Source organism: Amphiprion ocellaris, chromosome 5 (genome assembly GCF_022539595.1).
Source record: "Amphiprion ocellaris isolate individual 3 ecotype Okinawa chromosome 5, ASM2253959v1, whole genome shotgun sequence".
Lineage (NCBI taxonomy): Eukaryota > Metazoa > Chordata > Actinopteri > Pomacentridae > Amphiprion > Amphiprion ocellaris.
In genome coordinates this window covers 25,619,805-25,647,303 of record NC_072770.1, presented here as the reverse complement: position 1 = coordinate 25,647,303, position 27,499 = coordinate 25,619,805, and the positions used below count along the sequence as shown (strand labels likewise).

Sequence of the window (27,499 nt, the reverse complement as noted above, 5' to 3'; positions counted from 1 at the left end):
TAGCACCATCAATATGCTGCTTGGTTAATCCTTATGGGACTTTAAGGTGTTGTCCTAATTACATATTGCCACTGTATTGCTTTTTTTATGCAAAAGGCTCATACCTATTAATTGCACTGGGATGACTGGTGTGGCCATGACTCAGAGAGCCTGCACAGTTAATCAAAAATACAGCAGTGTGAAGAGCAATCAGCTTATGTCAATGCTATCTGATAAGTATTGATTGGACACATGGGACTTACCCCTATACATTAACAACTGATTCCTTTGCAAGCAGCCCTCCAGATAACCATCACACTTCATTATCAAACAGCAGCCAGTTGTCTGATTTTGCAAACTGTGAACTGGCTAAAACACAGGAGTATTTCAGAGTGCTGCATGTTGAGGAGTGTGTACATTTAAGCCAAAATGATTCATACCGTGAGCAAATTTTAACTTGTGGTACTTTTTCTGGCTGGTAATGACATAAAGAATTGATAAATTACATTGTGCAAAAGATAAAAATGCTAAACTTTATATGTCTTTTTTGACATTTTTGCAAAAAAAAAAAAAAGTGTCCAAGTTATTTAAACCTAATTCCCACAAGATAACAAAACAACTCTACTTTCAGTGCTTGAAGGTATGAGGTGACCCTACCAACTGTACACTGAACAGGCAAGGATAACATCTGTAGCATTTTTTTTAATAGAATAGATGAATCTATTAAAAGATTAATCTTTTCTAGTAAAACAATATATTTTAGAGATTATTCTAATCTATAAATGTTATACAGTAAGCAGTGGTGGATGCTTTATTTGCCAATGTCGCATCTTTTCTAAGCGCTAACAAGCTTCTTGCATGTCTCCAGCAGGTTCTCCAGGTCTTTGAGGCTGGAAGTCTTCCTCATTGTCACTCTGGTTTTCAGTTCCTCCACAGGTTCCCAGTGGGATTCAGGTCTGGACTCCAGCTGGGCCTCTGCAAAATGTTGATATTATATTCTGTTAAGCATTTCTCGACCCCTTTGGCTGAATGTTTCAGATCATTGTATTGCTGGAACGTCTGATGCTGCATTGGGCCAAGTTTTTCCAGCACACTGCCGGATGTTTTCCTCCACAATCTTATCGTCATCCTCTTTTCTCATGATACCTCATTTCTCATGGAAACGCATGATTTAATGGCTTCCCTGTTGTTGTTTGAATGTCTGCTGGAAATGCCACTTCTATACTGTAATTCAAAATCTTTTTATACATATTTAGCTTTTACAGCATATTGGACACATATTTACAGTTGGTTTAGATTTTATTTGTGTCGCTGCACTTGGGTATAATTTTAACATTTATAAGTCATCAGGCAGCTTTTTCATGTTGTTGCAGGTTGCTGCATAATTCAGATTTTTTTTTTTTTTTTTTTTTTTTTTACACTTTATGAACTTCATACACAGAAAAGCCTGTAAGTGAGAGCAGATGGGCCAAACGGTGAATATAACTTAATACATTTACTTGAATACTGGACTGAAAAACACATTTCAGGTACTTAAACTTGAATATTTTTTTTCATGGAACTTTATACTTCTACTCCACAGAGGGAAATACTGTACTTCTTACTCAGTCACTGGAACGCATTTGTTGCTTTGGGTGTTTTTTCTGGATTAAATGACAAATAATACAGGTAAAACTGAAACAATGGATAACTAATATCTAGACAGATTTTTTTTATATTGAATATCGTTAAAAAATAAAACTAAATATGTAATGGTTCCAGCTCCTCATACGTGATCATTTTCTCCTTTTGATTTTAATAAAAAATATTTGTAATCATTTTAAAGTATGGAGTATTAATAAATTCACGACACTGTATAATTATCTGAAAAATGATGATTATATTAATCATTACAGTTACAAAAATACTTCAGGCTCGACTGAAGTTTGCTGCTGATCACATAAGCAAAGAAAATCCCTTCTGGACAAAAAGTTCTGTGAATTACCAGATTATGTTTGGATGAGTGAAGGTGAAGCCTTTAACCACAAAAACACCAAAGCTACCGTCAAGCATGGTGGTGGTAGTATTATGCTCTGGGGCTGTTCTTCTGATGGTGGAAAAGGTGCTTTACACAAAGAAATGGAATAATGAAGGAGGATTACCATCACATTCTTCAGGAAAATCTAAATCATCAGACAGAAAGTTGGGTCTTGGACACGGTTGTGTGGCGCAACAGGGCTATGACCCCACACATACATCAAAAGTGGTAAATAGATGATGAAATCAGGCTAGAATTAAAGTTTTAGACTGGCCTGCCCAAAGTCCTGTCTTAAACCCCATCAAAAACCTGTGATGAGGAAATATTTCTGTGTCAGAAATCCAGCAAATTTAGTTGAGTTGCACCCATTCTGTCATAAGGAGTAGTCAAAGATACATCAAGATGCTCGTAGATGGCTACCAGAGTTGAGGTGAAAATGGCCCAGTGATGTTTAACCAAATATTAGCATTTCTGTCCATATATTTTTGACGCAGCAGATTTTGTCAAATTTCAGTAAGACCTATATGAAATCTATGAAAGAACCCAATGCATGATTGTTTTCTTGTGATACAGATGCATGGGTTTCAATGATTCCATTACAGAAAATTCGGAGTTATGGGAGTCATTGGAAACTCAAGACCATTATGATATGTATGGTGTTCACAAGTGTATGGAAAGTTTTGTTCAAGACTATATTTACACATCTAGCAGTTACAGCACCAGAATTATTAGAAGTCTTTGATCATCTGAAGAATGCAAGTTTTGTAGTCACAGTTTATTTGATGTGTAGTGATTCTTGCACGTAATGTCTGACTCTCTAGCTGTTCAGTGCTCCGCTTCAGACGTTTCCTGTGCCTTCTTAAAACATCAATGAGTTTCAATCAGAAAGAATCAAAGCTGCAGCAGAAATGTTACAGGCCAGACCTGAACAATGAGCTGAAAGAGCTAAATTGTTCTGCAGAGCGAAAGTGAACTTCAGGGTTCATCACTATGGGTATCTTTATTCAGGTTAAAGTATTTATAGTCATTTGATTTGATTTGATTGCTTCTCACAAAAATGTCATTTCAAATGTCTTTTCAGTGTCTACTTTCTCTCCCTGCTTGTGTTTGTCCTGCATTAAAAAAAACAACTCTGTTCATAAATTACTTGACAGCTCAGTCTGTTTGTTACAGCCACAGCTTAGACTGTGAGCTGAGGCAGGACTCTCTCCTCTCTTGGCCTTGCTCTCTCTCCCCTACAGGTGTGTGTGACGCTGACGAGAGGTCCAGGTGTTTCTATTTGCAATCAGCAGATCGTGTGCAGGTGGAGGCCGCTAATCAGCTTCTGTGGCGTCCCTATAAAGACTGCGCTCAGTGGTAGTTTGATGCTGGACTGTCTTCGTCCCTCCAGTCAGTGCTGTGAGCCGAACTGTCTGAGCCACGTTATTTTTTGTTCAACCAGTAATTCTGTTTTCTTGTGTTCAGTGCTGACCTCTGCCTGCTGTTGGTTCCTGATTCCTCCGGTTCACTGGTTTGCCATCTGGTCCTCAGTTCTTCTCCGTGGATTCTGTTGGACTGAGGAAATTGGCCGTCGTCAGAACCACCAGGATAACATCAACCACAACACCTGGAGTGTCTGGATCCGTCTTACCTCCCTCTCCTCCTGCCTCGCTTGGGACGCCATACCTACCATCCTCATGTCCGCTTATTGAAAGGAGGCTCCTAGGAAGAACCAAGAGGAGATGAATTCCCCCATGGATATGCCCCCTCCTTCTCGTCTAGAGTCAGTAAGGTTCTCCAGCCCTAGAGTCACCAGATGTAGAATATACCAACCTGTTTTCGTCAGCTCTTAACCTTTGGGATTTTTTAGGTTAGAGCTTTTGGGGTTTCAGTACAGTACTGGTTGTTTTGCGTTTGTTTAGTTGGGTTTCCTTAGTTGTTTTCCTGCCTCGGTTATACCAATAGTGGGTTAATTGTAGTTTTGGGTTTTGTTTTTAGTCCTCCTTACCTCTAGAGGCATTTACGTTCAGTTTTTTCTTAGTAACCTCTGGCTCGGATTTGTAGTTCCGGTTTTTGTTACGCATGTATTCCTTGAGTCTGTAAATAAAGCATTTTAAAACGCAACTCTTTCTGCTCTCTCATTTCCTGCTATTGAGCCTCTGGCACCTGCCATAACGGTGTTTTTTTTTTTTTTTTTAGGGTCCGAGCACCGAATGGTGCGAAGACCCTATTGGAATGCAAGGAATTATTTATTATTATTCTTTGCCCGCCGGGAAATTGCCATTTTTGGCGGCCTTATCATACCCCAAAACGCGTCAAATTTGGCATGCTCATCGGGACTGGCGAAAAATTTGATATTTTATGGGAGTTGCGCATGTGTGTGGCAAAATGGCTCCATAGCGCCCCCTACAAAGTTGCAAAAAGTTGTCATTAGGCCAACTGCCAGACTGTTTTATCTACAGTTACAAAACTTCGCATGCATATGCAGCACATCAGGACACACGAAAAAGTCAACCATGGCCACGCCCTAAACCCAACAGGAAGTCGGCCATCTTGAATTAGCTGTAAATTTTTTAAAATTAATAACTCATCAGAGATAACTCCGAGAGACCTCAAATTTGGCCAGTACATGCAAACACGCGACCTGATGAAAAGTTATCAAAATGTTCATCTCATTTCAAAGGGCGTGGCCATGGCGACTCCCAAAAAATGGATCCTTTGCCATGAAACATCAACTGCTGTGTAACTGCCCTAAACATGCTCCAATCTGCCTGAAATTTTACACGTGTGATCAGAGTCCAGCCCTCATCACATCCATAGGCCGACATGCACTCTCGGTCACAGCGCCGCCTGGTGAACGTGCGCGGATTCGCTGACCAGCAAGGATGCGATGACCCGTCCAACGTTGCTTGCAGCTTTAATTTTTAACTTGAGTTTTGACTCGACAGTTTTTGTCAGGAGGTTGGTCTTTAGGCTTTGTGCTGGAGGGTTGAACCCTGATTTCCAAGATGTTCAAAGTGTACAGACCTCTTGAGTCCTGAGGAGATGAGCTTTCACACAGTCTGAGGGCTGAAATTTTCGAAGTTTCACAGTAGTTGTCTGTAAACTAGAACCTTCAGATAGTCCAAGGACTCGTGTCTTCTATGTCCATGTGTAGTTGTCTGTTAGTTTGAAATGTCAGATAGTCTGAGGACTGAAATGTGCAAAGTGTCTTAGTACTTCTCTGTTAGTTAGAAATTTCTGTTTAATCGAAGCCTTAAAAGTTGTGAACATGAGTCTTGATTTCACATTTAGAGTATCCATTTGAGTTTTGGTGAGACGTTCACCTGTGTGCAATTTAGAAATGGTCCAGAAACTTTGATTGTATTCACTGAAAAGTATAGTTAGTGGTGATCAGAAGGTAACATTAGTTTGATCAATGATTTCAACTATTAGTAGAGTTTATGAGGGAAGCAGTTTTGAGAAAAGAGTTATTAGTAAATCAATTCATAGTGCAACCCAGAACATTGAAAGAGGAAGTGTTTGAAGAAACAACTAGATGTTTTTGTTTCAGAATAGAAAACGTTTTAAGATATGTAAATTTATTTTTTTTCTGGATTGTGTTATTGTGTCTTCTGTGTAATTAGATATTCAAAAGTGTCAGTGGTGTTTTTCCAATTTTTTGTCTGTTTTTAGATTAATCTTAAAAGTTTAGTTTTGGTCTTTTGTCATTCTTCATGATTTTATAATATTAGATTAGATGTACAACTGTTTTGTCTTTTTAATGTGTAATTGTTGAGTGAAAAGTATTATTGGATGTGATGAGTAAAAATATTATTTTCAATATTAAATGTTTAGATAAACTGTTGTAGTTTGTAATTGTAAGAACTTGTAGATTTTAATGTGTAATTGTATATTTAAAGTTTTCATAGTAAATTGTGTTTAATTCCTAGTAAAAGTGTTATTGTCTTTAAGATGTTATTTTGTAAACAAACATTTAACAATTTAAATAAGTGTAGTAGTGTCTTTCACTTTTTGTTTGTATAGAAGTAGTGAGAGACAGCTAGACAACGGGGTAGAAATAAGAATGAGGGTAAATCATACAGCACGGGGTTGCGAGCGGGAATCGAACCCGGGCGTCAGCGTCGGAGACCTAGTACATATGTCAGTGGCTTAACCCGTAGAGCTATATGGATACACATGTGATCTGCTTTAAAACATGTATAAATGCAATAGAAAGTCTAGGGGTAGGGTTAGGGTTACAGAGCAAGGTCCTTACAGTTTTAATGCAAAAATAGGGTTAAATTAATATGACACATAAATATTTTTACTGTCAAGACGAAGCATCGGAATATTAAGAGAAATAAACCCCCGGTTTTCCCGGTGGATGTTGGCCGCTCTATATCATATAGCACGGCCAACATCCACCGGGAAAACCCCAACTTCATTCTAAGAATTTTTTGGCTAGTTTGACTTAATATTAAATTATGAAAATATGTAAAATTTAATATCCATTTTTGGTTCATTGCTACTGTCAGGACCTTCCTCTGTAACCCTAACCCTACCCCTAGACTTTCTATTGGATGAATACACGTTTAAGAGCATATGACATGTGTGTCCATACAGCTCAACGGGTTAATCCACTCACGCATGTACTCGGTCCCTAACGATGAGGCCCGGGTTCGATTCCCGCTTGCAACTCCGTGCTGTATGAGTTATCCTCATTCTTATTCCTACCCCGTTGTCTGCCTGTCTCTCACTACACCTATCGATCAAATAAGTGAAATAGACTACAACACTTATTTACAAATTTCCTGTTTATTTATTCAATACAATTCTTTAATTTCTTACATCTTTTTCCCCCCCATACTTTATAAAAGTTTAATTGTCTTAACTTTTTCCCTTTTATTTAATTGCTTCTTTTTTATGTACTTTCTTTCTTTCATCTTCTTCTTCTTTCTAGAATTTAACACCAACCTTCAATTTTTTGTGATTTTTACACATTTTGAAAAGCTATCAACTCAAACAGGGTAACACCGAGTGAGCTGAAATTTGGCCAGGATGTACTCCAGGCATGGGTGATCAAAAGTTATCAAAATGCTCACCTTAAGTCTGAGGGCGTGGCCATGGCGGCCTCGTGAATTTTGATGCTTCGCCATGAAACATCAACTGCTGTGTAACTGCCCTAAACATGCTCCAATCTGCCTCAAACTTTACATGTGTGATCAGAGTCTAGTCCTGATCACATCCATAGGCCGACATGCACTTTCGGTCGCAGCGCCGCCTGGTGGACGTGCCTGGATTCGCCGACCAGCAAGGATGCGAGGACCCGTCCAACGCTGCTTGCAGCTTTAATTTTTTTTTTTTTTTTTTTTTTGAAAAGTACACATCTTTATCTTTTAGATGACAATCTGTGCCCATCTTTGGCTTCTTCTGGTTTGGTTAAAACATTACGATCATTCTTGTAATTGGAAGGGCACATACTGAATATAAACAATTCATTTAGGTCTTGCTGTCTGCATATGACGGAGCTCAGTATCGCACCACATCCTCCCCTATGAGATGAGAAAGAGTTGAGGAAAAAAAAAAGCCATATCTTATCCAGCATCGTAATAAACTGCACCTCTGACATAATCATCGTCATCTATTTTTATTATAGAGAAGGAGCAGGAGCCAGAAAGGTTAAACTCCAAACCTTCCTCTTCTCATGTAAGAAACTGCTCCCAGTTCATCTTAATAACAGCCAGATGACCAGTTTCCTGTCTCTGTACTGGCTTATATGTGGCAAAGTTTTAGTTTGAGGCCAAGCTGGAAAACCACTGCAGGATTTCACTCTGGGGATGAACCAAGTCAGTTCTCTCTGTGGTAGTGTATCACCCCCTAGTGCTGTGAAATCAGCGCATCTCAGCCAGTGAAACATAGACTGCAAAATACTGCTGATGGTTTATACAGCTGAGCAAAAGCATGTCTCTGATCTGCTTCTAGATTAGGCTATACACGTTATTCTGTCATCTAGAGTCAAAACTAAGCCCCGAGAAGCAGCTTTCAGTTTCACATAATGCATCTTACATGTAAAGCACTATTAAGTATTTATTATTGAAAGGCATAATGCAGCTAAACTGGTCTTACTTTCTCGAAAGCACACACGAGAACAGCAGCAGGGGAAAAACATAAAATATCTGGGGATTAAATATTACTTTGTAGATGATCACATGTGCTATAAAGTCAATTGGTTATATATCTGATTAAATCCATAGTCTGAAATTGAGAGAATTAAATATGAATATTTAGAAAGGAGTGTAACAAAACAATGTAGGGTACTTTAGTAAAACGTTGCATTTATATATTTGTTCATGCGGTGCTTGTAGAAAAAACAGTTTGCAAAGCATCGTGGTTATGATGGATATTAAATTTAAAAGATGGCACAAGACTTTGACTAAATTACTTTTGGCAACTTTTTTTGTCAATGAATCAATAAAAAATTTTAAAGCCTTTTTTGTTTTTGGACAGTTTGCTCTTAAATGATCCTATCCCTGCTGTTTGGGGAGGAAGGAAAAAATAACTGTGGAGTACTCACACAAAGGTCTGCCAAAAGAAAAAGAGAGTGAAAGGCCGTGAAGGAAAGAGAGGTATAGTAGAAGTGGGAGGAGAACAAGGCTTAACTCATTGAATCTGAATAAAGGGAGAGTGACCTTTTGTACTAAATGTTGGTCGTAGTGCAAATGCAAACAGCCTATACTGCTTGAGAATAGAAATAAGTGGATGTGGCTTTTCTTTTTGTGACATAATTGCTCCTTTTTGTATACTGTTACTACTTCAAATGAATTAACACTCTGAGATCTGCATCTAAAATGTAATCCACATTAAAGACTTAAATACTCCATCGTTTTGAGTATGATAAAGTCACATTTCATAATTGACACCAACACTTAGCTCTCGGGTAAAATCAGGCTATTTTTGGTGCTTTGGTTGTTAGAGAGGCAGATGAAACGGACTTTTAGTGGCATTTCTATACTGTGCAAAAGTAGGGCCTCAGAGGATAGAAAAGTGATGTGCTAAGATCTAAAATTAATGGGACTGGGAAAGGGAACCGGTTCTAAGGAACAAAAATTCACCATTTCAAGGTTGTTTTTTTGTTTTATATTTTATTTCTTCTTTCGAATGAGCAAAATCTTTACCTCAAATAGCCCTGTTTTCCTTCGCTTCACTTGTTGGCTGTATAAGAGATAAATTTGCTCACGGCATGAGGGGAGATTTCTTTCAAGTATTTGGGTCAAAAACAAAACCTACGGACTGTGTGAGAGGGAGCGGAGGGACCGGGGGGGATAAGAGGATAGCAGGGGCAGACAAACAAAACGGCTTTAGAACACATGGACTTTCCCCCACGTGAATCAATATTCAAGCCCCGATCTCCCTGTTGAGCAATGAGGCCAAAGAGAAGAGGGAGCTGAAAGACAGATGATACAGAGGGAGGGCTGTGGGATGTCATATGTAAAGACGGAGGTTCTCATTGGAGGCAAAGAGAAAGAGAACATCGCTATGCACGTTTTGAGGAAAGGGGGGAAAAAAGGAAAAACAAAAAGCATCCTACATGCTGAAGCCATCTTGCTCACACTGACACTCTGGACTCCAGGACTCCAGACCTGATTATTAAGGTACGTGTGGGACAAATTGCTGTAAGAGGATGAAAAGATGAATTTAAACTACAAAGTTGTGGGTGGAAAAACATGTCTATTTTTAGTTGTAGTTAGCATGACAATCAGGCCATGCATGAATGCTTCAGCTCAGTGTCAGTGCTGCATATTGGGATGTTTTGATCTGTCATGGATTGCTAAAAACTTCTTCAACTAAAGGTGTTTTTATTTGTTTTCCTGCATATGCCTCACAGTTTCTTTCCTGTAATATGAAAACATTCTTCAGTAAAGTTAAAGGCAGATTAACTCTCTTGATTTATCATCGTTGTTGCTCAGTATTTTTGTAATAAGCTAATTTTACTCCACAATGGACCTTTTTATCTTGTGTTGCCCATGAGGCAACATTTTTAGTGTCTGCAGAGAAGCAGGTGCAGCCATAAAACTATTGAAAAACTGGAGAGTCTAATAATCTGCACGAGTCTGCAAGATTAACTCAGTTTACAATGTTGGTATATGAATGAAATAACAGCTCATCTCATTCAGAGACATTGTTTACCCAGTCAATGCTTTCATATGTTGTTGGTTTATTTTTTTATACTCTTGTTTTCAGTGGCTTTGGAAAAGAGCTCAATCAAGAGCAGGATGATGTCCTCCAAGTTGAAGTGGCTGATTGTGATCCAGCTCCTGCTCAATGAACAGGCCTTGTGCAGGGTTCCTCCTCCACTGGCGCCGAGGGACACTCTGCCTCCACGAATTGATACCCATGAAGAGGTAGAGGAGTTGGCCAAACAGGATCATCACTCTGTCCTGGGATCCCAGCCACAGCCTCATCTCTCATCTGCGGTTCCTTTATCAGCACTCGCACAAAATGAAGAGAGAGTCCAATCTGCCCGACACATGACATCAGTCCTCAGGGCGAAGCTTCAGGGACAGATTCGGGATCATGTCCACATTCGAGGGAACGTCAGCTGTGAGGAGCTGCTGTCTGCCAGCACAGTGGATGACCCATTGTCTTCCATGTTCCCACAGGAGCTGTTGGGTCTCTCTTTAGTGCCTGTATTGGTGGTGGCCGGCTGCCCAAAGGAGGCACAGAGCCTGGTGCTGAAGCTGTATGACCTGCTGGGAGTGGATGATACAGAGGAGCTCCTGATGGAGGTGGAGGGTCTGATAGAGGGGAGGATGAAGAAGTCAGCATCTACACCAGCACCTGCATCAGCAGCATCACCTTCAGAGAGAGATCAAGCAGGATGCCACATAGAGGCTGTGATGTTTAACATTCAGCAGCTGGCCTTGGTGAGAGAAGGCATGTCTATGCAGGAAGGACAATGTGAGGGTTGGACCAGGGTGAATGGAACCATGCTGGTGGGAACAGCTGTGGAAGGATCTATAGGTGAACTGGAGGATGCTGTGGGCAGCTGTGAAAGACTGGGAGTCCTGTGTGCTGGTGTGACCAGCAGTGGGCCTTTCACACCTGGGATGTACCACGCAGTGTTGAAAAAAGGCAGTCGCATCCTGCCATCTGAGCCCACTGAGTGTGAGTGTTGGATCCGTCAGTGCAGCACCAAGGAAGATGTTTTGTTCACAGCAGCCTCAGGTCAGCGGATGAAACGCAGCCCCCAGAGGAGCTGCATCAACAAAAGCGAGGAGCGTGTGTACAATGTAGTAGAGTGGATCCCTGCAGTCAGCACCCTCTACAACCTCGGCACAGCTGTGTATTACGCCTCGGTCAACTGCTCTGAGACAGCCAAAGAGAGGGCCATCCTCAGCGCTGTTGATCTGGGAACAGATGCCCTCATGGTGGCCACAGGTGGGACTGCTGGGGTGGCGGGCTACGCTCTGGGTGCAGGGGTGAAGACCGGTGTGAAAGCTGGGGTCAGATACCTGCTCAACTCCATGAAGGAGGAGGATGACATGCTGGTGAACCAGGTCAGCTGGGAGGAGGGAGTCATCACCATCCAGTAGACTGAAGGATCAACAAATCAGCCTCTGAAGCTTTGACGATACACACTGACATTTAGATTCGGTTTTAACGACAGAGGATCAATATCCGTTAGTTTGTATATTTGCAGAATAACAAATAATAATGGCAGACTTTTTATAATCTAGATTGGTCGGACTACAAGATTACACATTAATGCATTTTCTCAGTGGATTATCAGACTTAAGTTTTGAAAGGGACTATAGCTTTGATTTGTTCGTGTGACCATACATGCACAAACGTCATTTTACATAATTTTACACGAAAGCTATTCTTATTGTAATTACTATCATCAAATCAAAGCTGACGACCTCATGAGAAATCAGTTAGAGTAAAAAATAAATGTCATTAAACATTAACTGTAAACAGTCTCAATGATCTATAACCTCAAAAGCTTTAAGCATTTGTTTAAAAATAATCTCTTCTTGTGTGTAATGGATAAAGTAGTTGAAAAATTTATCATATTGGGCAGCAACACTGAAAAACTGGTCTCAGGAAACTAAACCTTCAATCCCTCAATACTTTGATTTTGCCTGTTATCAGTGTCGTCTCCTGTGTTCATCCCCTTTTGTTTCCTTTTCCTCACATCAAATCCTATCGCCAGTCAGAGTCACATTCCCAGCTCTGGTGTCATTGCAGGGACAGTAGATTGACAACTAAATTTTGTTGTTTTGTATGTATTTTTTCTCTTTAAATGTTAATAAATTGTGTATTAAATTTAAGTGCATGCAGTGTTTGTCAGTGTGGTAGTTCAGTATGTCATCTGATTGTCGCTGAAGCTTGTTGTGAGCAGCTGAAACGCCTGCACATCTTAATTCAATGAGCACTTTCACATTAAATTATATTTTAGGCTAAGTCATTTGTGAGCATTTTAGCTAGCTACTACCTCATGAACAGTTTCCTAGACTTGATACCTAAAATAGAATCTTCCTTTATGAATAATTTCCTAAAATATACCATTTCATGTTAACTATGCGACTATATGAGCTGAGCGTATTTCTTTTTTAATCTCTCTCTCTCTTTTAGATAGATCTACCTCAGTTTAAATCTCTTTTTGATTATTGTTTTAGACATGTCATGCCTTTATTTCATTTATTTGATAGTGGCGGTGGAACATTAACTGATTGGGAAAGGGAAAGATGCTAATTTAAAGGTCCAGTGGTCCAGGAGAAATATGGATCTATTAGCAGAAAAAGAACATGGTATTTATTATGGTTTCATTTGTGTGTAATCATCTATAACTATGAAATATTGGTTTTTGATTTGTTTAAAATTAGCCCTTTATATCTACATAGAAAATGGGAGTTCGCCAGGTTGTGCTGCCATGTTTCTACTGTAGCCCAAGATAGACAAACCAAATCCATTTTCATCTTGAAGTGGTAAACACTGTGGATTCACTTGGAAATGAAGGGTAAGACTGTAGACTGTATATAGATGGATGTAATGACCTTCCACTGGTCTGCAGACTACTGCAGTGAAGCCTTAAGCTTTGTATTTGCATGTCGCTGTCTTACTTTGATGAAACTGGCTGTGGTGAGTGGTGGATCTGACTCAGACTTGAGTGTGCTACACATGCTAATACAATAGTAAAACACACCCCACTTTATCATCTATTTTACTCCAAATAGGAGCATAGTTTGCTAAATGAACATCATGCTATATTGAAGGAGATATGAAACTAGCAAATGAGAACACAAACACATTAGAAAACTGTTTCCTGAGGTTTGAAATCAGGTAAGAAGCGAGATCATTTTCTCATTGACCTCTGTACAATCTGACTTCTTCATTGTAGTCGCCTCCTGCAGCTTTATGCAGATTTAAGACACTTCTGTGTTGTTTTGCTTTTGTGTAGGACGTTAGGAATTTAAGTAGGGAGAGAGCAAATTACAAGTTAAGACACTGGATATTCATGGTAATACAGTTTAAGTTTTGAATGGTCATGTCTAACTTCTAATATTTCATCTTTTTCAGTTTTGCTATTGAATAGCATTGTGGCTCAAATAAATAATAGGCCTGTAAAGACCTTTTTCACCAAAGACATTTTCATCTTCCAGTAGACAAATCACAGAATGGCAGAGTTTTAGTGATCTGCTTCAGTTTAAGGCTCTTGGTATTCTGCAGGCTGACACACTGTTATGGAGATAACAAAGCCATCACACTGTCTGTCTGAATCTCTCTTTGAGGCCTATTTGAACTCAGCTGCCTGAGACTTCTGTTGAATTTGCACATTCTCCCTTTAGATGTAGTTTCTCCTCCTCAGTATACTGCATGCAAGCCAAGACATGCAAGTTATGTGAACTCATTTCTTGGTCTCTCTGTGTGCTGGCCCTGTGACAGACTGGTGAACTGTCAAGACTGTCATTTTTTCTTGTCTAATTCACTCTTGTACAACCTAGACAAGATAATTTGACATTTACAAATGGTTTTAAAGAGCATGTTAGCTGGTTATTGATGCACAATAGCAAGATGTTTCTAAAAAGCCAAGGGGATCAGAGTGATAGCATGCAGACTGTGTTGTCCTGTGTACTTTGTGCTCTGTAAATGTTTACCAAACTGATAAATCTGTATTTCTCAATTCAAGTCTAGAATTTGCACTTTCTCAGTGCATTTGTCAGCTTGACAGTTAGTAGCGCCTAATAAAATACACAACATAACGCAACACAATAGCTCTCCAAACCTGCTGGGCAAATAAGGACCAAGATTACTGTTGTGTAATCAAAGAAGAAGAAAGAAGCTCCTGTCTGGTAATGTAATAAACCTACACTAGTTTAAGATTAGATACCTTTAACTCAGGACCTCTGAATTTCTACAATCCTCTTTACATATCCACATGATGATAAATCTCTGCAGCACGGATTTTAATTTCATTTTCAATTATTCAAAATCCAAACTTGAATCGTCATTTCTGCAGTGTGTCAAGTGTGACATCTACTGGTGTGAGTGCAAACTGAGGAAATGGATAAAATAAACGTACTCTTCCTTAAGTATTGTCCACCAAAGATCGCTTTCACTATCTGGGTGGGAAAGATTATACTACCCAAAATGCTTTTTATAAAGTATAAGGAAGAGGTTACCTGCAATCCGATGTAAAGACACAAATAGACACAACATGTCGCAAAAGATGTAAATTAATATTCAATTAATTACTGAAATAATATTCACAGACTTTTGGTACTTGATCGTGTGCTTCTTAATATTTTTCTCACACTAAATTTCCGAAGGAAATTGCCAGTTTTGCACTATAACATAACTACTTTGCATATTCAGATTTTCCACAATGATCAGCCTAATCCTAAACTTAATTCAGTAAAGTCTGCACTTTTCCAGAAAATTTTATTTAATGTGGATTTTCATATTAGATTATATTTTAGACTAGGTCAGTGTGTGCAGACTTACACTTGATACTTTCCCAGACTGGACACTTAAAATAAAGGCTACCATTATAAAAATAGTGGTACACCATGATATTACTGTAAATTAACTGCAACTATATGAGTTAAACTAACATCTTTTTTTGTCATTAACATTTCTATTTTCCACTCTTTTTTTAAAAGCTAGACTTATTATATTATTATTCTATATTAGTTCATGACTATTATTTGTATTATTGTTATGGACTTGTGATGATTAGATTTATTAGATAGTTCCAATAGAAAGCTAATGGGAAACTAAGAACACTAGAGATGTAAAAGAAAAAAAAAGATTCCTAACTGGGAACAGTGGGGTCCATGTAGGCATCTAAACCTCTGACCAACCTGATAATGAAATTTTAAAGGACCTGTGTGCAGGAAATGTGAAAATATATTAGTAGAAATGGAATGCAATTTGCATAATTGTGTTTTTATCTGTGTACAATCACCTGGAACTACGAATTGTTGTGTGCTGCGCCTCATAGCATTCAAAATTTGACTCAAGGAAAATAACATACAGAATTTAGTGAGGCTATAATTTAAGTCGGCTAAGCAGGTGTAGAGATGCTAAAATAAAATACAAGTGACTCAAAATTGCACATAAGTGCAGTTCCAATACTTGAATAACCGCCCTGCAACAGACGTGTAACTGCAGAGAGGATTATCGGGGATTCACTGTCGGGTTTTGTGGTTATTAGTGAGTCACATGCTCTAGTAGGCTCATCACTTTCACAACGTCATTTCTCGGAAATTTTCACAGCAACTTCGCCGTAAGTTTCTATTTTGCTCTCACGTCCCCTTCTCTATTGATTGACAGAGTAATGCACCAATCAACCATGCGGAGCTGGACACGGCTCGACCAATCAGCTGGTAGCACTGAAGTCTCGAGGAAACTGTGCGACTCATTTGACATTTCGGATCCTTAACTTCGTAGACGGCAGTGGCCGTAGAGCCAAAATGGCGCCTGGAGTTAGCCGTCGAGACCGACTTAGGAGGGATAAATAAATATCCAATGAAACAGGAAAAGACGAAGGCAATAACATAAACACGCCTTCACCTTGGCACTTGTTTTGTTTTACCAACAGCTAGCAGCAGTAGTAGTTTCCTTGAGAGGAGAGCTAGCTATGCGCCTGTTTTAATTTAGCTTCCAATATAATTCAGAGTGGATTCACACTGACAGCTTAAAATAAGGTGAGTAAATGCATATATAGATAAACTTCACTCGGTCGTGTGTTTCAATAACGTGTAAAAGCTTGCCGTTACCAGCTGTACAATAAGTACACGGTTAGCAGTCACAGCTTCGCACTTTCTTTCCTCAGGTGTTGATTACAGACTTGTATGAGCACGCCAGATTTAATTTTAACTGCATTCTTTTTATGTGCACTGATTTTTGGGTGATAGTTAAGTACTTTGTGTACATGCACATGAACTGCTGGTAACTGGATGTCAGTCTTTAACATGAGTGTTGGCTGTTTGTGTCCCTGATTGAACCCAGGATGACACAGTGGGACAGACTGAGGCAGCTTCCTCCCGTCTACATACAGCAGCTGCATGAGCTGTATGACAGAGATGGTTTACCTATGGATGTTCGGCACTACCTGTCAGCCTGGATAGAGAAGCAGGAGTGGTAAGGCCTGATATCATTCGACCTACATTCAAGAATTACTGTGCAGTAGCTTATTTGTTTAAAAAAAAAAAAAAAAAATGTTGGTTGCTTCCTGTTTTTGTTCGTCAGGCAACGAGCAGCACGGGACCATGACTTTGCTGTGGTGCTGTTCCAGGTTCTGCTGGAGAATCTGGATATCCAACACAGCCGCTTTGTCCAGGAGGAGTCATTCTTACTGCAGCACAACATTCGACGCTATAAACAGAACTTTCAGGTTTGCAAAACAAAAACAAAACTGAGTGACATTTTAGTTTTAAACTGAACATTTCCACTATGACTACATGGACCATAATGGTCCTGACCAGCTCTCTATATAATGATTTGCATTTTAGTGCTATTTGCAATTTGCCTAAGTCAAGGAAAAGATTGTAATTTTTCTGTACACACCTGTCTGTATGTTGGCTTGTATAATAAACAAAGGAAGCTATTTATTGTATTTATAGAACATGTTGGAAACATTACAGCTACTTTTGCCCTCATTATGTTGACTGAGTCTGTCACTCCAACAGAGGTATCTGGATGAACCATGTTCTTTGGCAACTGCAATCCTGTGGTTTTTGGAAAAAGAAAAGGAAATCCTGGCTAGTGCTGATCTGGCTGAACAGGTTGGAACCACACCTAATTAACTACATGACATACCTCTGTACATTAGATGGGGTCAGCCTGCTGCTCATACAGCATTTTAATACTGTCAGCATGCACTAGAGAAAAATATACACATTGATGGGAAAAATCTTACCACGTACACATGAAAACACTTTGACATCTAGTATATTTTACAGTCAAAAATTTTATGATGTGATCACTTAACACATTTTAATTTTGTAACCGTTTCTGCCTGTCTGCACTACTGCATTTATAAGGTTTAATATTTAAACAAGGTTTTTTTTCTTTCAATTGTGAATATGACACTATTTTGTCTGTATTCATTAGCAGTTATTTAGAAAGAGCCACGTCAACTGAATACAAGCTACATGACTCAATGTGTGGGCTCAAAAGTGAGGATTTTCCCTCAAGCAGATATACTCTGATGCTTTCACTCTGGGTAACAATATTACCCCATCGCATCTGGGAGAAGAAAGACACTTTTGTATCCTCCTACTGTTTTGCCTTGTCTTAGGTTCAGCTTTTACGAGTAGACCAGGAAGCCATGGAGACGAACAGCCAGCAGGACCTTGAACGTAAAATGGCCGGCCTCCGGAATGAAGTGCAGGTGCAGATTGTATTGCTTTGTGTTATCATGCTGGTCTTTATAGATAAAACCTAGCACAGTACAATCATTCATTTTGTTTCTCTGGACTTTTTTGGCTATAGTGTATGGAGCATACAATGGTATGTCTGGAGGAGCAGCAAGATGAGTTTGATTTTAAATTCCAAACCCACAAGTTGGAAGGTAAGCAGATTAAAAAGGTGTGGTTTTATTTGCATGTTCTTTAAGAATGAGTAGAACAGTGGTGTGAATCACAGCTACATGTTCTCTTTTCTATTGGCCTGTCTCTTACTGTGGAAACTGTGGTGCAGCTGTGGTTGATGAGGCCTTGAAGAAAGAACAGGTGAAAGTTCTTCAGTTCCTTGCCAACAGACTCAATGACTGCAGAAAGGTATGGAGTCATGAATAGTATCAACCTTCATCACTTCTGTTCAAAGACTTTTTGTATTTTTCTTTTCATTTTTTTTTGTTTCTCATCACTTTATAGAGCATACTGTCAGACATAAATAAGGTCCTGGATTGGACTGATGATCTGATCAACCTGTTGGTGAAAAAGGAACTGGTGGAGTGGCAGAGGAGGCAGCAGAAAGCCTGCATTGGAGCTCCAGACAATGTTTGCCTGGATCAGCTTGAGAAGTGGTATGTTCATCTTCACCTGCACCACTTCAGTTCTTATTTTTGGCAGTCATAAAATGATCTGTAAATTAATTACCAGAGGGGAGAAATACTGCAGTCATAATTTTAATATGATACAACCATTAAGTCAGGGCAGAAACTGTGAAACTGTTGCAGTTGAAATTTGAGACTTCTCTGATTCTATTATTTCCAGCTCTTTTGATGGTGTTTTCACAACCCACTTTTCCATTTGCAAAGACATGTGTGAACATATTTACAACTGCTCTGTTCCCCTCGTTTTGCAGGTTCACCTCCGTAGCAGAGTGTCTGTTCCAGGTGCGGGGGTTTCTTAGTAAGCTGGAAGAGCTGTCAGGAAAAGTGTCCTATGAAAATGATCCTGTAAAGGCCCGAAGACCTGCACTGCAAAAGAGAGCAGATACTCTTCTCAAAGAGTTACTCAAGAGGTCTGTCTTTCAGGACACAGTTGGTCATGCTTTCTCACTCTTTTATGAGCTATTTGCATAATTTACTGACGTAATGTTTTACTGTTACTTGAAGTGCCTTTGTGGTTGAGACTCAGCCGTCCATGCCTCAGGGGAAAGGACCGTTGGTTCTCCGAACAAACGTTCAGTTCTCTGTCAAGACCAGGTCGGTGACGCACTTGTTCATAGCATAATCTTTATGTGTTCTGTGGGGACTTTTGGGAGGTAAATTCTAGCCAGTGCACTGATAATGATGTGTTAATCAGTATCAAATTTCATAGTAAAATATGCGATAATAATTGTGATAGTAGTGCAGGTGAGATCACTGGCAAAAAGCAACCAAGATGTTTGAAAGAGTGCACTTGTAGTAAAGCAAAACTGGCAATATTAATGTATTAATGCAATATTTATGTGTTTTACTGCAGCCCAATTCTGTAGTTGATCACTGTTCACCACATGAACGTTGCAACAGATAATAAGATAATATGAGGATAATAAGGAGAACAAAGAGTATTTAATGCATCTCTGCACAGAGAAAAAAAATCTTTATTCCCATATGTGATTTTATTCTCTCACTTTTCTGTTTCATTTTGTAACCTTGAAAATTGCAGGTTTCCTGTTTTTCACATTTCACTGTTTATTTCCAAAGTTGTGAAATCTTGCACCTGACTTAATATTTCCAGACTTCTTGTCAAGTTTCCTGAATTGAACCACTCCATGAAAGTGGATGTGTCCATGGACAGGTGAGAATTGTCCTTTATAAAATACCCTTTAGTTCTTCATTTCAAACAATAAAGGATGACATTTTATTGTACCTCTGTGGTCACTGCTTTGTTTTTCTCACCCTTGAAATTAGGGAGCCTCCTCAGATCAAAGGGTAAGTACTTTTAAAAAAATATCATCAGCTTTCCAGCGATATTTCCAGAAGAGCTCTGTTAAACCTTCACATTTGATGTGAATTGTTCTTAATTGAACCTGATATGTTTGTAGATATCGGCGCTTTAACGTCATGGGGACCACAACCAAGAACTTGAACATGGCTGAGAGCCAGAATGGAGGCATGGTGGCAGACTTTAGACATCTGGTGAGTGATAATGATTTTAAAGGGAAAAAATCTTCAGTGGCAACTGAAGAAACAGTCAATAACAATGAGATATAAAACCTTTCTTACAATTTGACAATCTAATTCAAAGGATAAATCCTGTTATATATTTAACTGTTTATGTTGTCAAGTACACGTGAAACCAAGGCAGGTGATAATATTGTGATTTGATTATTATATTAAGAGTATTTTAGAAATAATCTTGTTATATTGTTTGTCTGCAGACTCTGAAAGAGCAGAAGTCTGGAGGTGGCAGCAAAGGAGTCAGTGATGTGAGTTGGCTTAGGCAGCCCTGAATATACCTGTCAGCTTACGTTTTAACTCTGTAATTTATAATTCAGCAAGATTTTAAGTGAATAATGATGTGTGTTTGGTGCTCTTAGATTTCTCTGAGTGTTACAGAGGAGCTGCACCTCATCTACTTCAACACTGTATTTGAGCTGAAAGGACTGGCAGTTGGGATGCAGGTGAGTTTCTTCAGCCTCATTTCATACTGCTTTGCTGACTTTGTAGAAAATGTAACTGGTTCAGTATAAATATTACCCCCTGATAATGTTTGTTTTAATGGGTTTAAGTGTGGAACTGTGACCTAAATAAAAGTTCTCTGCTACATATCCTAGGCCTGCTCCCTCCCCGTGGTCATCATCTCCAACTCCAGCCAGCAGCAGAGTGCCTGGGCATCTGTCCTCTGGTTCAACATGCTCAGTCAGGATCCCAAGGTGAGACACCACATTTACTAACACAGGAACATATGCCACTGACAATTTAGCAGTCAAGTTACAAGCCAGAAATTTTATCCATCCATGCATTTTCTATATACCACTTAATCCTCATTGGGGTCGCAGGAGCCTGGAGTCTATAACAGCTGACTTAGAGTGAAGGCAGGGGACACCCTGGACAAGTCACCAGAAGCCAGAAATTTAATTTATATATTTTTATTGAGGGCTGCACAGTGGCTCAATTGTTAGCACTGTCAGCTCACAGCTAGAAGATCTCCCGGTTTGCACCCTGAGGTCTGGGCCGAGATTTTTCTGTGGAGTTTGCATGTTCTCCCTGTGCATGCATGGGTTCTAACCGGGTTCTCCAGCTTCCTCCCACAGTCCAAAACCATGCTGAGGTTAATTGGGGATTCTAGATTGTCCGTAGGTGTGAATGTGAGAGTGCTTGTTTGTCTCTATGTGTAGCCTTATGATGGACTGGTGACCTGTCCAGAGTGTCCCCAGCCTTCGCCCTGAATCGGCTGGGATAGACTCCAGCACCCCTGCGACCCTACAGAGGATTGAGCGGTGTATTGTTGATGGATGGATATTTTTATTTAAGTGTGTCTCTTTTTCCAGGATGTAGTATTCTTTGCCAGCTCTCCTGCAGCCCCTTGGCCACAGTTTGGAGAGATGTTGAGCTGGCAGTTTCTGTCTGCTACTAAACTTGGTCTGAATCCTGATCAGCTGGAAATGATCGCACACAGACTCTTTGGTGAGTCCTTTTAAAATCGTCTGCTTTAGCTGTTTGTTGGCTTAGTTTGGTGGTTTATAATTGGGCTGAATCAATTCATATGAGTCGAATATAATATCAAGAAATGACCTTGATCTAGCAAGTTACAAAATGCATCTTGCAATTTCAGAATGCCTCATCTGACATTTAAAGATAACAGCACTGTTAATAACTAGAATAATGGTAACAAACTTTAAACTGTACTGCAGATTTGGCCTATCTGTCCGTCAGTGATTAACCAAAATAATTTCTATAACATTTGGTGCTTATTTGCTGGTTTATTTATCCAGTGTCTTGTAAGAATAAGGTTGACAATGGATATTGTTCCCATCTGTAACCAGTGTGGGATAAAGTAAATTCGTATTTCTCTACTTCACCAAAGATTTAATTCCCTTTTTTTTTTATCGCTTAGAGAAAAATCAAGATGTGTCAAACTAAATGCCAAAATGTGTTACTGCACCAATGCTTCTCACAACTGTTTTGGATCTATGACAGCTGTTTAATTTACATCCAGTATTTGTATTAGAAAGACTTAACCAGCAGGACTTATTTACAGTTCATACTGATTCATCAGATTATGATAGCAGTTGCACAGCATAATTTAATGTCCTTCATGGCTTCGAAGCATTGAAAAAAAATCACAGATAATGTCATTGAGTGAGACTTTTATAATGCAACTTTGGAACCTTTTTTTTTTCTTGCCAGGGAAGCAGCCGAACTATGACACCTACAAAGTAGCGTGGTCAAAATTTAGCAAGGTAAGCACACTGAATCCTAGAAAATGTTTTTCAGCATGACTCGAGGGATTAACCTCAACCCTTGACACTGGACACAAAATATCTCGGACCAAAAAAGTCTGTCCATCTCAACTTTTAGCCATTTTCCATGTAGATTTTTTTTTACAGTGATCATTGCAGCCTTTGCCGAGGTGCTAGTGTAACTGTAGATTGTTGCTCTTGTTTGGTTGTTGATTATGAATACATTCTATAGGTGTGTACTTATGTCTTAAACAACCTATTCTGTTACAGGAAAATCTGCCTGAGACTTTCTGGGTCTGGTTTGATGGCATTTTATTTATGGTGAAAACATACCTGGTGGACCTGTGGAAGGAAGGGTATGTTTGTGAAACAAGTCCAGGTTCTATACAGAGTGGAGTCCAGCTTGATTTTCATCAAGTTATCTCAAATTTAATTTTGTTTGCCTCCAGTATTTTAAATGTATGCATACAGTGAATATAGGTAACTATACTATATACTATATTATATGTATTATGTAAATAGAAATGTTAAATACTGGGTCATACTGATTTTGTTCTAAGTCAAAATCAGATTTAAATCAGCACTCTTTTTGTTATAAAATGCAATAATTCCTTTCTTAGATATATTATACATCTAAAAAAAAATGCATTTTTATGTGAAAACAAGGGCGTATGTGGGGTTCATCTGAAAATCTTTTGAGCATGAGCTCAGAAATTGTCACTAAGTTTTAGCTTAATCGCTTTTGAAAACAAAGTCACATCATTTTGAACTGCCATCACTAATCTGTGTTACTAATGCATAAAGCACAGGTCTTAGTTTAGCTCATGCCTTTAATTGCCTTAGAATGGGAGAAGTTTCTTGTCTGAGTGAAACTTTTTATCTGTGTTGCAGCCTCATCATGGGTTTTGTGAGCAAAGGCAAAGAGAAGTCCCTGCTGAAGAAAAAAAAGAGAGGCACGTTCTTGTTGCGCTTCAGTGAAAGTGTCATCGGAGGAATCACCTTCTCCTGGGTGGAAACGGCTATAACCGGTGAGATGTTTTATTTTATAATGCTTTATTTTATTCAGAAATGATTGCAGACTGAAATACAAACAAGCTGCCTGTCACATGAGTCAAACTCACTTTTTCTGTACGTCATCCACTGCCTGTTTTAGGTGAGCCTGATGTAAAGACAGTCCAGCCCTTCACTAAAGAGGACCTTTCCCAGATCCCCTTCCATGAAATCATCAGGAATTTCCAGCTCTTAGAAGCTGATAATGTCCCTGAAAATCCTCTGCTCTACCTGTATCCTGACACCCCGAAAGACCGGGCTTTTGGAAAATATTACACCGAGAAGACCGGAGGTAAAAGCACTGTATGATATTGTAGATAAATTTTGTTTGACACCTAAATATTTTACAGAAAAGAAATCGTCCCTAAAACACAACTTGTGTGTCATCAGCTGCTCTGCTTAATATTATTTAAGTGGTGATTTTCCTTTTCCATGTTATTAATACAGTTTCATTATATGGATCGTGTGGCTACATAATATGAACTTCTTCTCTTCCAGATGACAGTCCTTACATCAAGTACATCAAAACCAAGCTGGTGTTTGTTTCAAAGGAGTAAGTATGTTGCTCATATTCATTCGGGCTGGTTTACAGTGTCTGGCTTGTGTGAATTCAAACAAAAGCCGTCCTTTAAATTCAACAACCTAAAATGCAGATCATCACAGAAGTAGTGTATCCGCATCCTTTTAAATGTCATGAGCAACTGGTTGTAATGACTGTTTGTCATTGGTCATGTAGGAACACACTGGAGGCTAAGTCACCCATGTCCTCTGACATGGCACAGGGTGAAGGCCTGGAGCCAATGAATGGCCTGTGTGGAGAGGCAGCTGGTGAGTCATGGCTCTCCTTGCTGTCCAATCCAGCTAAAAACCTCATCAATCAAATTGCTCTCCCGCCATCAAAACGCTCTTCCACCATCTCTCTTTTGGCCTTGTGGTGAATGAAATCAGTGGAAAACATTCTGCCTAAATATAGTAGATGTCAGAAGACAACTACGATATTGTTGAACTTAAATCTGGTGGGAATGTTGGCTGCTTCTGCTGCATGCATGCGTACTATAGTCGGCTGCATCAAACCTAAAATCTAATAGGTTTGGAGGTGTTTTGGTTACTAACAGATGTGTTTATTTTTACAGCGTTTTGATTCCACTTTCTGATGCCTTTACACTTTGACACTGCTTGGTGCATCTACTGACATTAATTAGAAAACTGTAAATGAAAATGACACATGAGCAAACAAAACACTACTAATGGTCATCAATGGAAATCAAAGATAATTCAGCTAATATTATTAATATTAATGAGATTATTTGTTGTAGTAACAGCGTTTAATCATACTGTGACTAAATTTACTGTCCACTGGAAATAAAGGTTCTGATCTGTCCTCGAAAGCTCAATAATTAATTAATTATGCTTCATTTGTTAAATACATGAAGAAACCAAACTGTAAAATCAGTTTTTGCTGTTTTGCACAGAGTTATGTGTGACTGTTTCTTGGTCAAGAGCAGTGACTGAGATAGTTGTTAACTTGTTAATTATTGAGCTTTTAAAGTATGTTTTGACAGCGATAGGCTGTTCGCCCTTGTTTTCACTCTTTTTGGTAAGTTCTGCTAAAAGGTGCTCAGTGTGGTCTCATTTGTAAAGGGCAACAATGGAGGGGTGTTAATGTTCTCATCTAACTGTCTGCCATGAAGCAGTCTGTATTGACTCATTTCCAAAAATATAAAGGTATTCCTTTAAGATTTAATAAGCATGTGCTTCAGCTTTAGTAGAGTTTTAAATGAGCTATTAAAAGAACTGGAAAGACTGAAGATGCACATCATATATTTGTTACTCTCATTTCTCCATTAAAAGCAGAAACACAAATACATAACACAGTCGTCACAACAACTCTCTGTTGATTCTTTTTCTGCTTTTAGAACAAAACGAAGATTCTCATCCTCTGAACATACCCCTGGAACCTTACCACCCGGATCCAATGCTGAGTAGCTCTGTTGTGGGGCCACAAGAACAGGATTTACTGATAGATCCCAGCACCAACCTCTTTGATGAGATCCTGCAAGATGAGATCCTGCAAGATGATTTAAATTTTCAAGAATTTAATGGTCTGACACCAGTGCTGAATGATTTCAATCTTCAAGGATTTAATGGCCTGCTTCCACAGTCCTGTGGAAGCATTTTCCAGTAGATGTCTGTCTGTCCGACCAAACTACTGTACATCACTCATTGTCAGCTTTATTCTTAGCTATTTACATCACAGCATCCACGGCAAAAAGGTGTTCTATACATAACAGATCTGGCGTTAACACAATAATTTACTTTTAATTCTATTTAATGTGAAACACTTGACATCCCATCTTATGATTATGATCAATATTGAAGAAAAATGTATCAGTCAACATTTACAGCTTGGCATGCACCTTTAAATAATAATAATGCAATCCCTTTTCATCATGTAATCGTTGCTACTGTTATTTGAAGGCATAACTGACATAATTAAATGAGCTGGCCTCATCTGCTCTATATGTTGTAGTTTGGGAGCCTTTTATTTTAAAATCAGGCATCTAAAGTATGTTAGAAAACTCACCGTGGAAGCTGCTGGGAAAGGCTCATATGCATATGAAGTCTTGTAGAGAGCACTGCTTGAACTGTACTTAATTTATTGTTTTATTATTTGCTGTGAAATCTCCTTTTTTGTCACCTTCAGCCTATGATTTATTGTGCTGGAACATGGCACTTCTTTTGTTTACGTTTTATAGTAACCTTTACAATTAACCTGCTCATTTCTATCACTGAAACTGAAACTTTATCACCAATAAAAGGGAAGTGACTGACTGTGTGTTGTGCTTATTAGTAAAGTTGTGTGATAACAAATGTGGGAAGTTCTTTTCAAATTTTGATCGCAGTAAATTAACGGTCAGCCTATTTAGACTCTGGCTCTAAACTCACAATATTCCAAAATTTTAAATGGAAATAAAAGTCAAATCATGCAGCCGTGCAGAGATTTTATGCTTAGATATATTACTTTATATTCTGCACATTGTGGTTGAATTTTTGTATTGTTCCTCAACTGCTGCAGCTGTTTCCAACAAATGCGTCACAAGGCCGGAAGCAAGAACCAACCTAAGTTAGTGGTTGTTTAGCTAGCTGAAGAAATTGAGGTTCTGCTTAAAGAGGGACAAAACGAGAGAGAAAAGTGTGTAGTATTAAGTATGTAGTTTTTGGCCGGTGAGCGGAAACCAACTCTTGTTTCTCTGCTTCTTGACTGTACAATAAATGCTAAAAAAAATTAAAGATCTTTAGTCTTGCATATGCCCATGTTTTATTTTATTTATTATTAAACCCCCTGGCCAGAATGATGTCATTTATTTTTAAAATTTCAAATGACTTGCACTTTTGCGAGAAAACTAACAGTGGAATTGTTCTGTTTATTATTTTTTTTAGCAAATCAAGTTGTGTGGATGTAAAGATTTAAAAAAATATAAAAAAAACTGGTGAAAATCACAGTGCATTTTAGAGAACTTCTTGTGAAACTTGAAACAGCAGTTAGTATAGAAACTCACTTTGGAGACTCTTAAGTTCCACATTAACAGTGGATTTTTATTTTCATGTGCCTACCAGTCAAGTTCATGAGAAAACATTTGAAATTAACTGATTTGGCAGCTTAAAACTTCTGCTTCTCATTTCTCACTTGACAAGTTGAGTTCTGGCGTCATTTACTATTTTTTGTACTTATAATGTCAATAAAGAGATGACAGGAAACGAGTGGAGACTGAAATGGGAATTAGACAGTGCAAAGGTACCTGACTGGACTTGTATCCTATTCAGACTCATGGCTGATGCCTGTGTGTACTCTGACATGTACTGAAATGCCCATGATTCAAGGGATAAACACTTTTAGTTGAGACACCAGTTCTTGTGGTAGTACTCCCACTGCAGAAACAAGGTGTAATAGGTCCACTTTACTAACATGTGCCAGGTACCAAGTAAGCAGTATTGTTTCTATTTTCCTTTACACATGTCCTGTTAACTGTGTGAAGATTTTAAGGTGGTGTTGAACGGTATTGTGCTTCTTTCTAAGACATTATTTTTGGGTTTTGGAACAGACAGCTGTAATCTTGCTGATTGTACATAGAGGGGTCACTAGCGAGG

General features: G+C 38.9%; 2 protein-coding genes and 1 long non-coding RNA gene across 5 annotated transcripts; 2 read left to right on the top strand and 1 right to left on the bottom strand.

The window, feature by feature from the left end:
- Positions 1-661: 661 nt before the first annotated feature.
- LOC118470091 (uncharacterized) lies at positions 662-5,798 on the bottom strand. Its single transcript, XR_008601771.1, has 2 exons — positions 3,468-5,798; positions 662-954 (listed from the first exon to the last, which is right to left on the bottom strand). It is a non-coding gene; the product is annotated as an uncharacterized LOC118470091 (long non-coding RNA).
- A 3,653-nt stretch (positions 5,799-9,451) lies between these two features.
- On the top strand, positions 9,452-12,297 carry apof (apolipoprotein F). Its single transcript, XM_023267340.3, has 2 exons — positions 9,452-9,609; positions 10,199-12,297. Exon 2 carries the CDS (start codon positions 10,231-10,233, stop codon positions 11,548-11,550), a length of 1,320 nt encoding a protein of 439 aa, XP_023123108.1. The 5' UTR covers positions 9,452-9,609; positions 10,199-10,230; the 3' UTR covers positions 11,551-12,297.
- A 1,868-nt stretch (positions 12,298-14,165) lies between these two features.
- On the top strand, positions 14,166-26,182 carry stat2 (signal transducer and activator of transcription 2). Of its 3 annotated transcripts, none has more exons than XM_055010891.1 (24): positions 14,166-14,310; positions 16,472-16,603; positions 16,712-16,856; positions 17,152-17,247; positions 17,763-17,855; positions 17,957-18,035; positions 18,164-18,243; positions 18,340-18,491; positions 18,773-18,931; positions 19,026-19,115; positions 19,633-19,692; positions 19,806-19,826; positions 19,940-20,033; positions 20,276-20,323; positions 20,435-20,518; positions 20,672-20,770; positions 21,389-21,524; positions 22,248-22,300; positions 22,571-22,656; positions 23,192-23,328; positions 23,454-23,642; positions 23,849-23,903; positions 24,087-24,178; positions 25,267-26,182. In XM_055010891.1, the coding sequence occupies exons 2-24, from the start codon at positions 16,473-16,475 to the stop codon at positions 25,533-25,535; spliced, it is 2,448 nt and encodes an 815-aa protein (XP_054866866.1). In that variant the 5' UTR covers positions 14,166-14,310; position 16,472; the 3' UTR covers positions 25,536-26,182. The 3 variants fall into 3 exon arrangements, with proteins under 3 accessions (XP_054866866.1, XP_054866867.1, XP_023123079.1); XM_023267311.3 differs by lacking the exon at positions 14,166-14,310 and adding an exon at positions 15,916-16,167; XM_055010892.1 differs by lacking the exons at positions 14,166-14,310; positions 24,087-24,178 and adding an exon at positions 15,912-16,167 and having other exon boundaries at positions 25,267-25,484.
- The last annotated feature ends 1,317 nt before the right edge of the window (positions 26,183-27,499 follow it).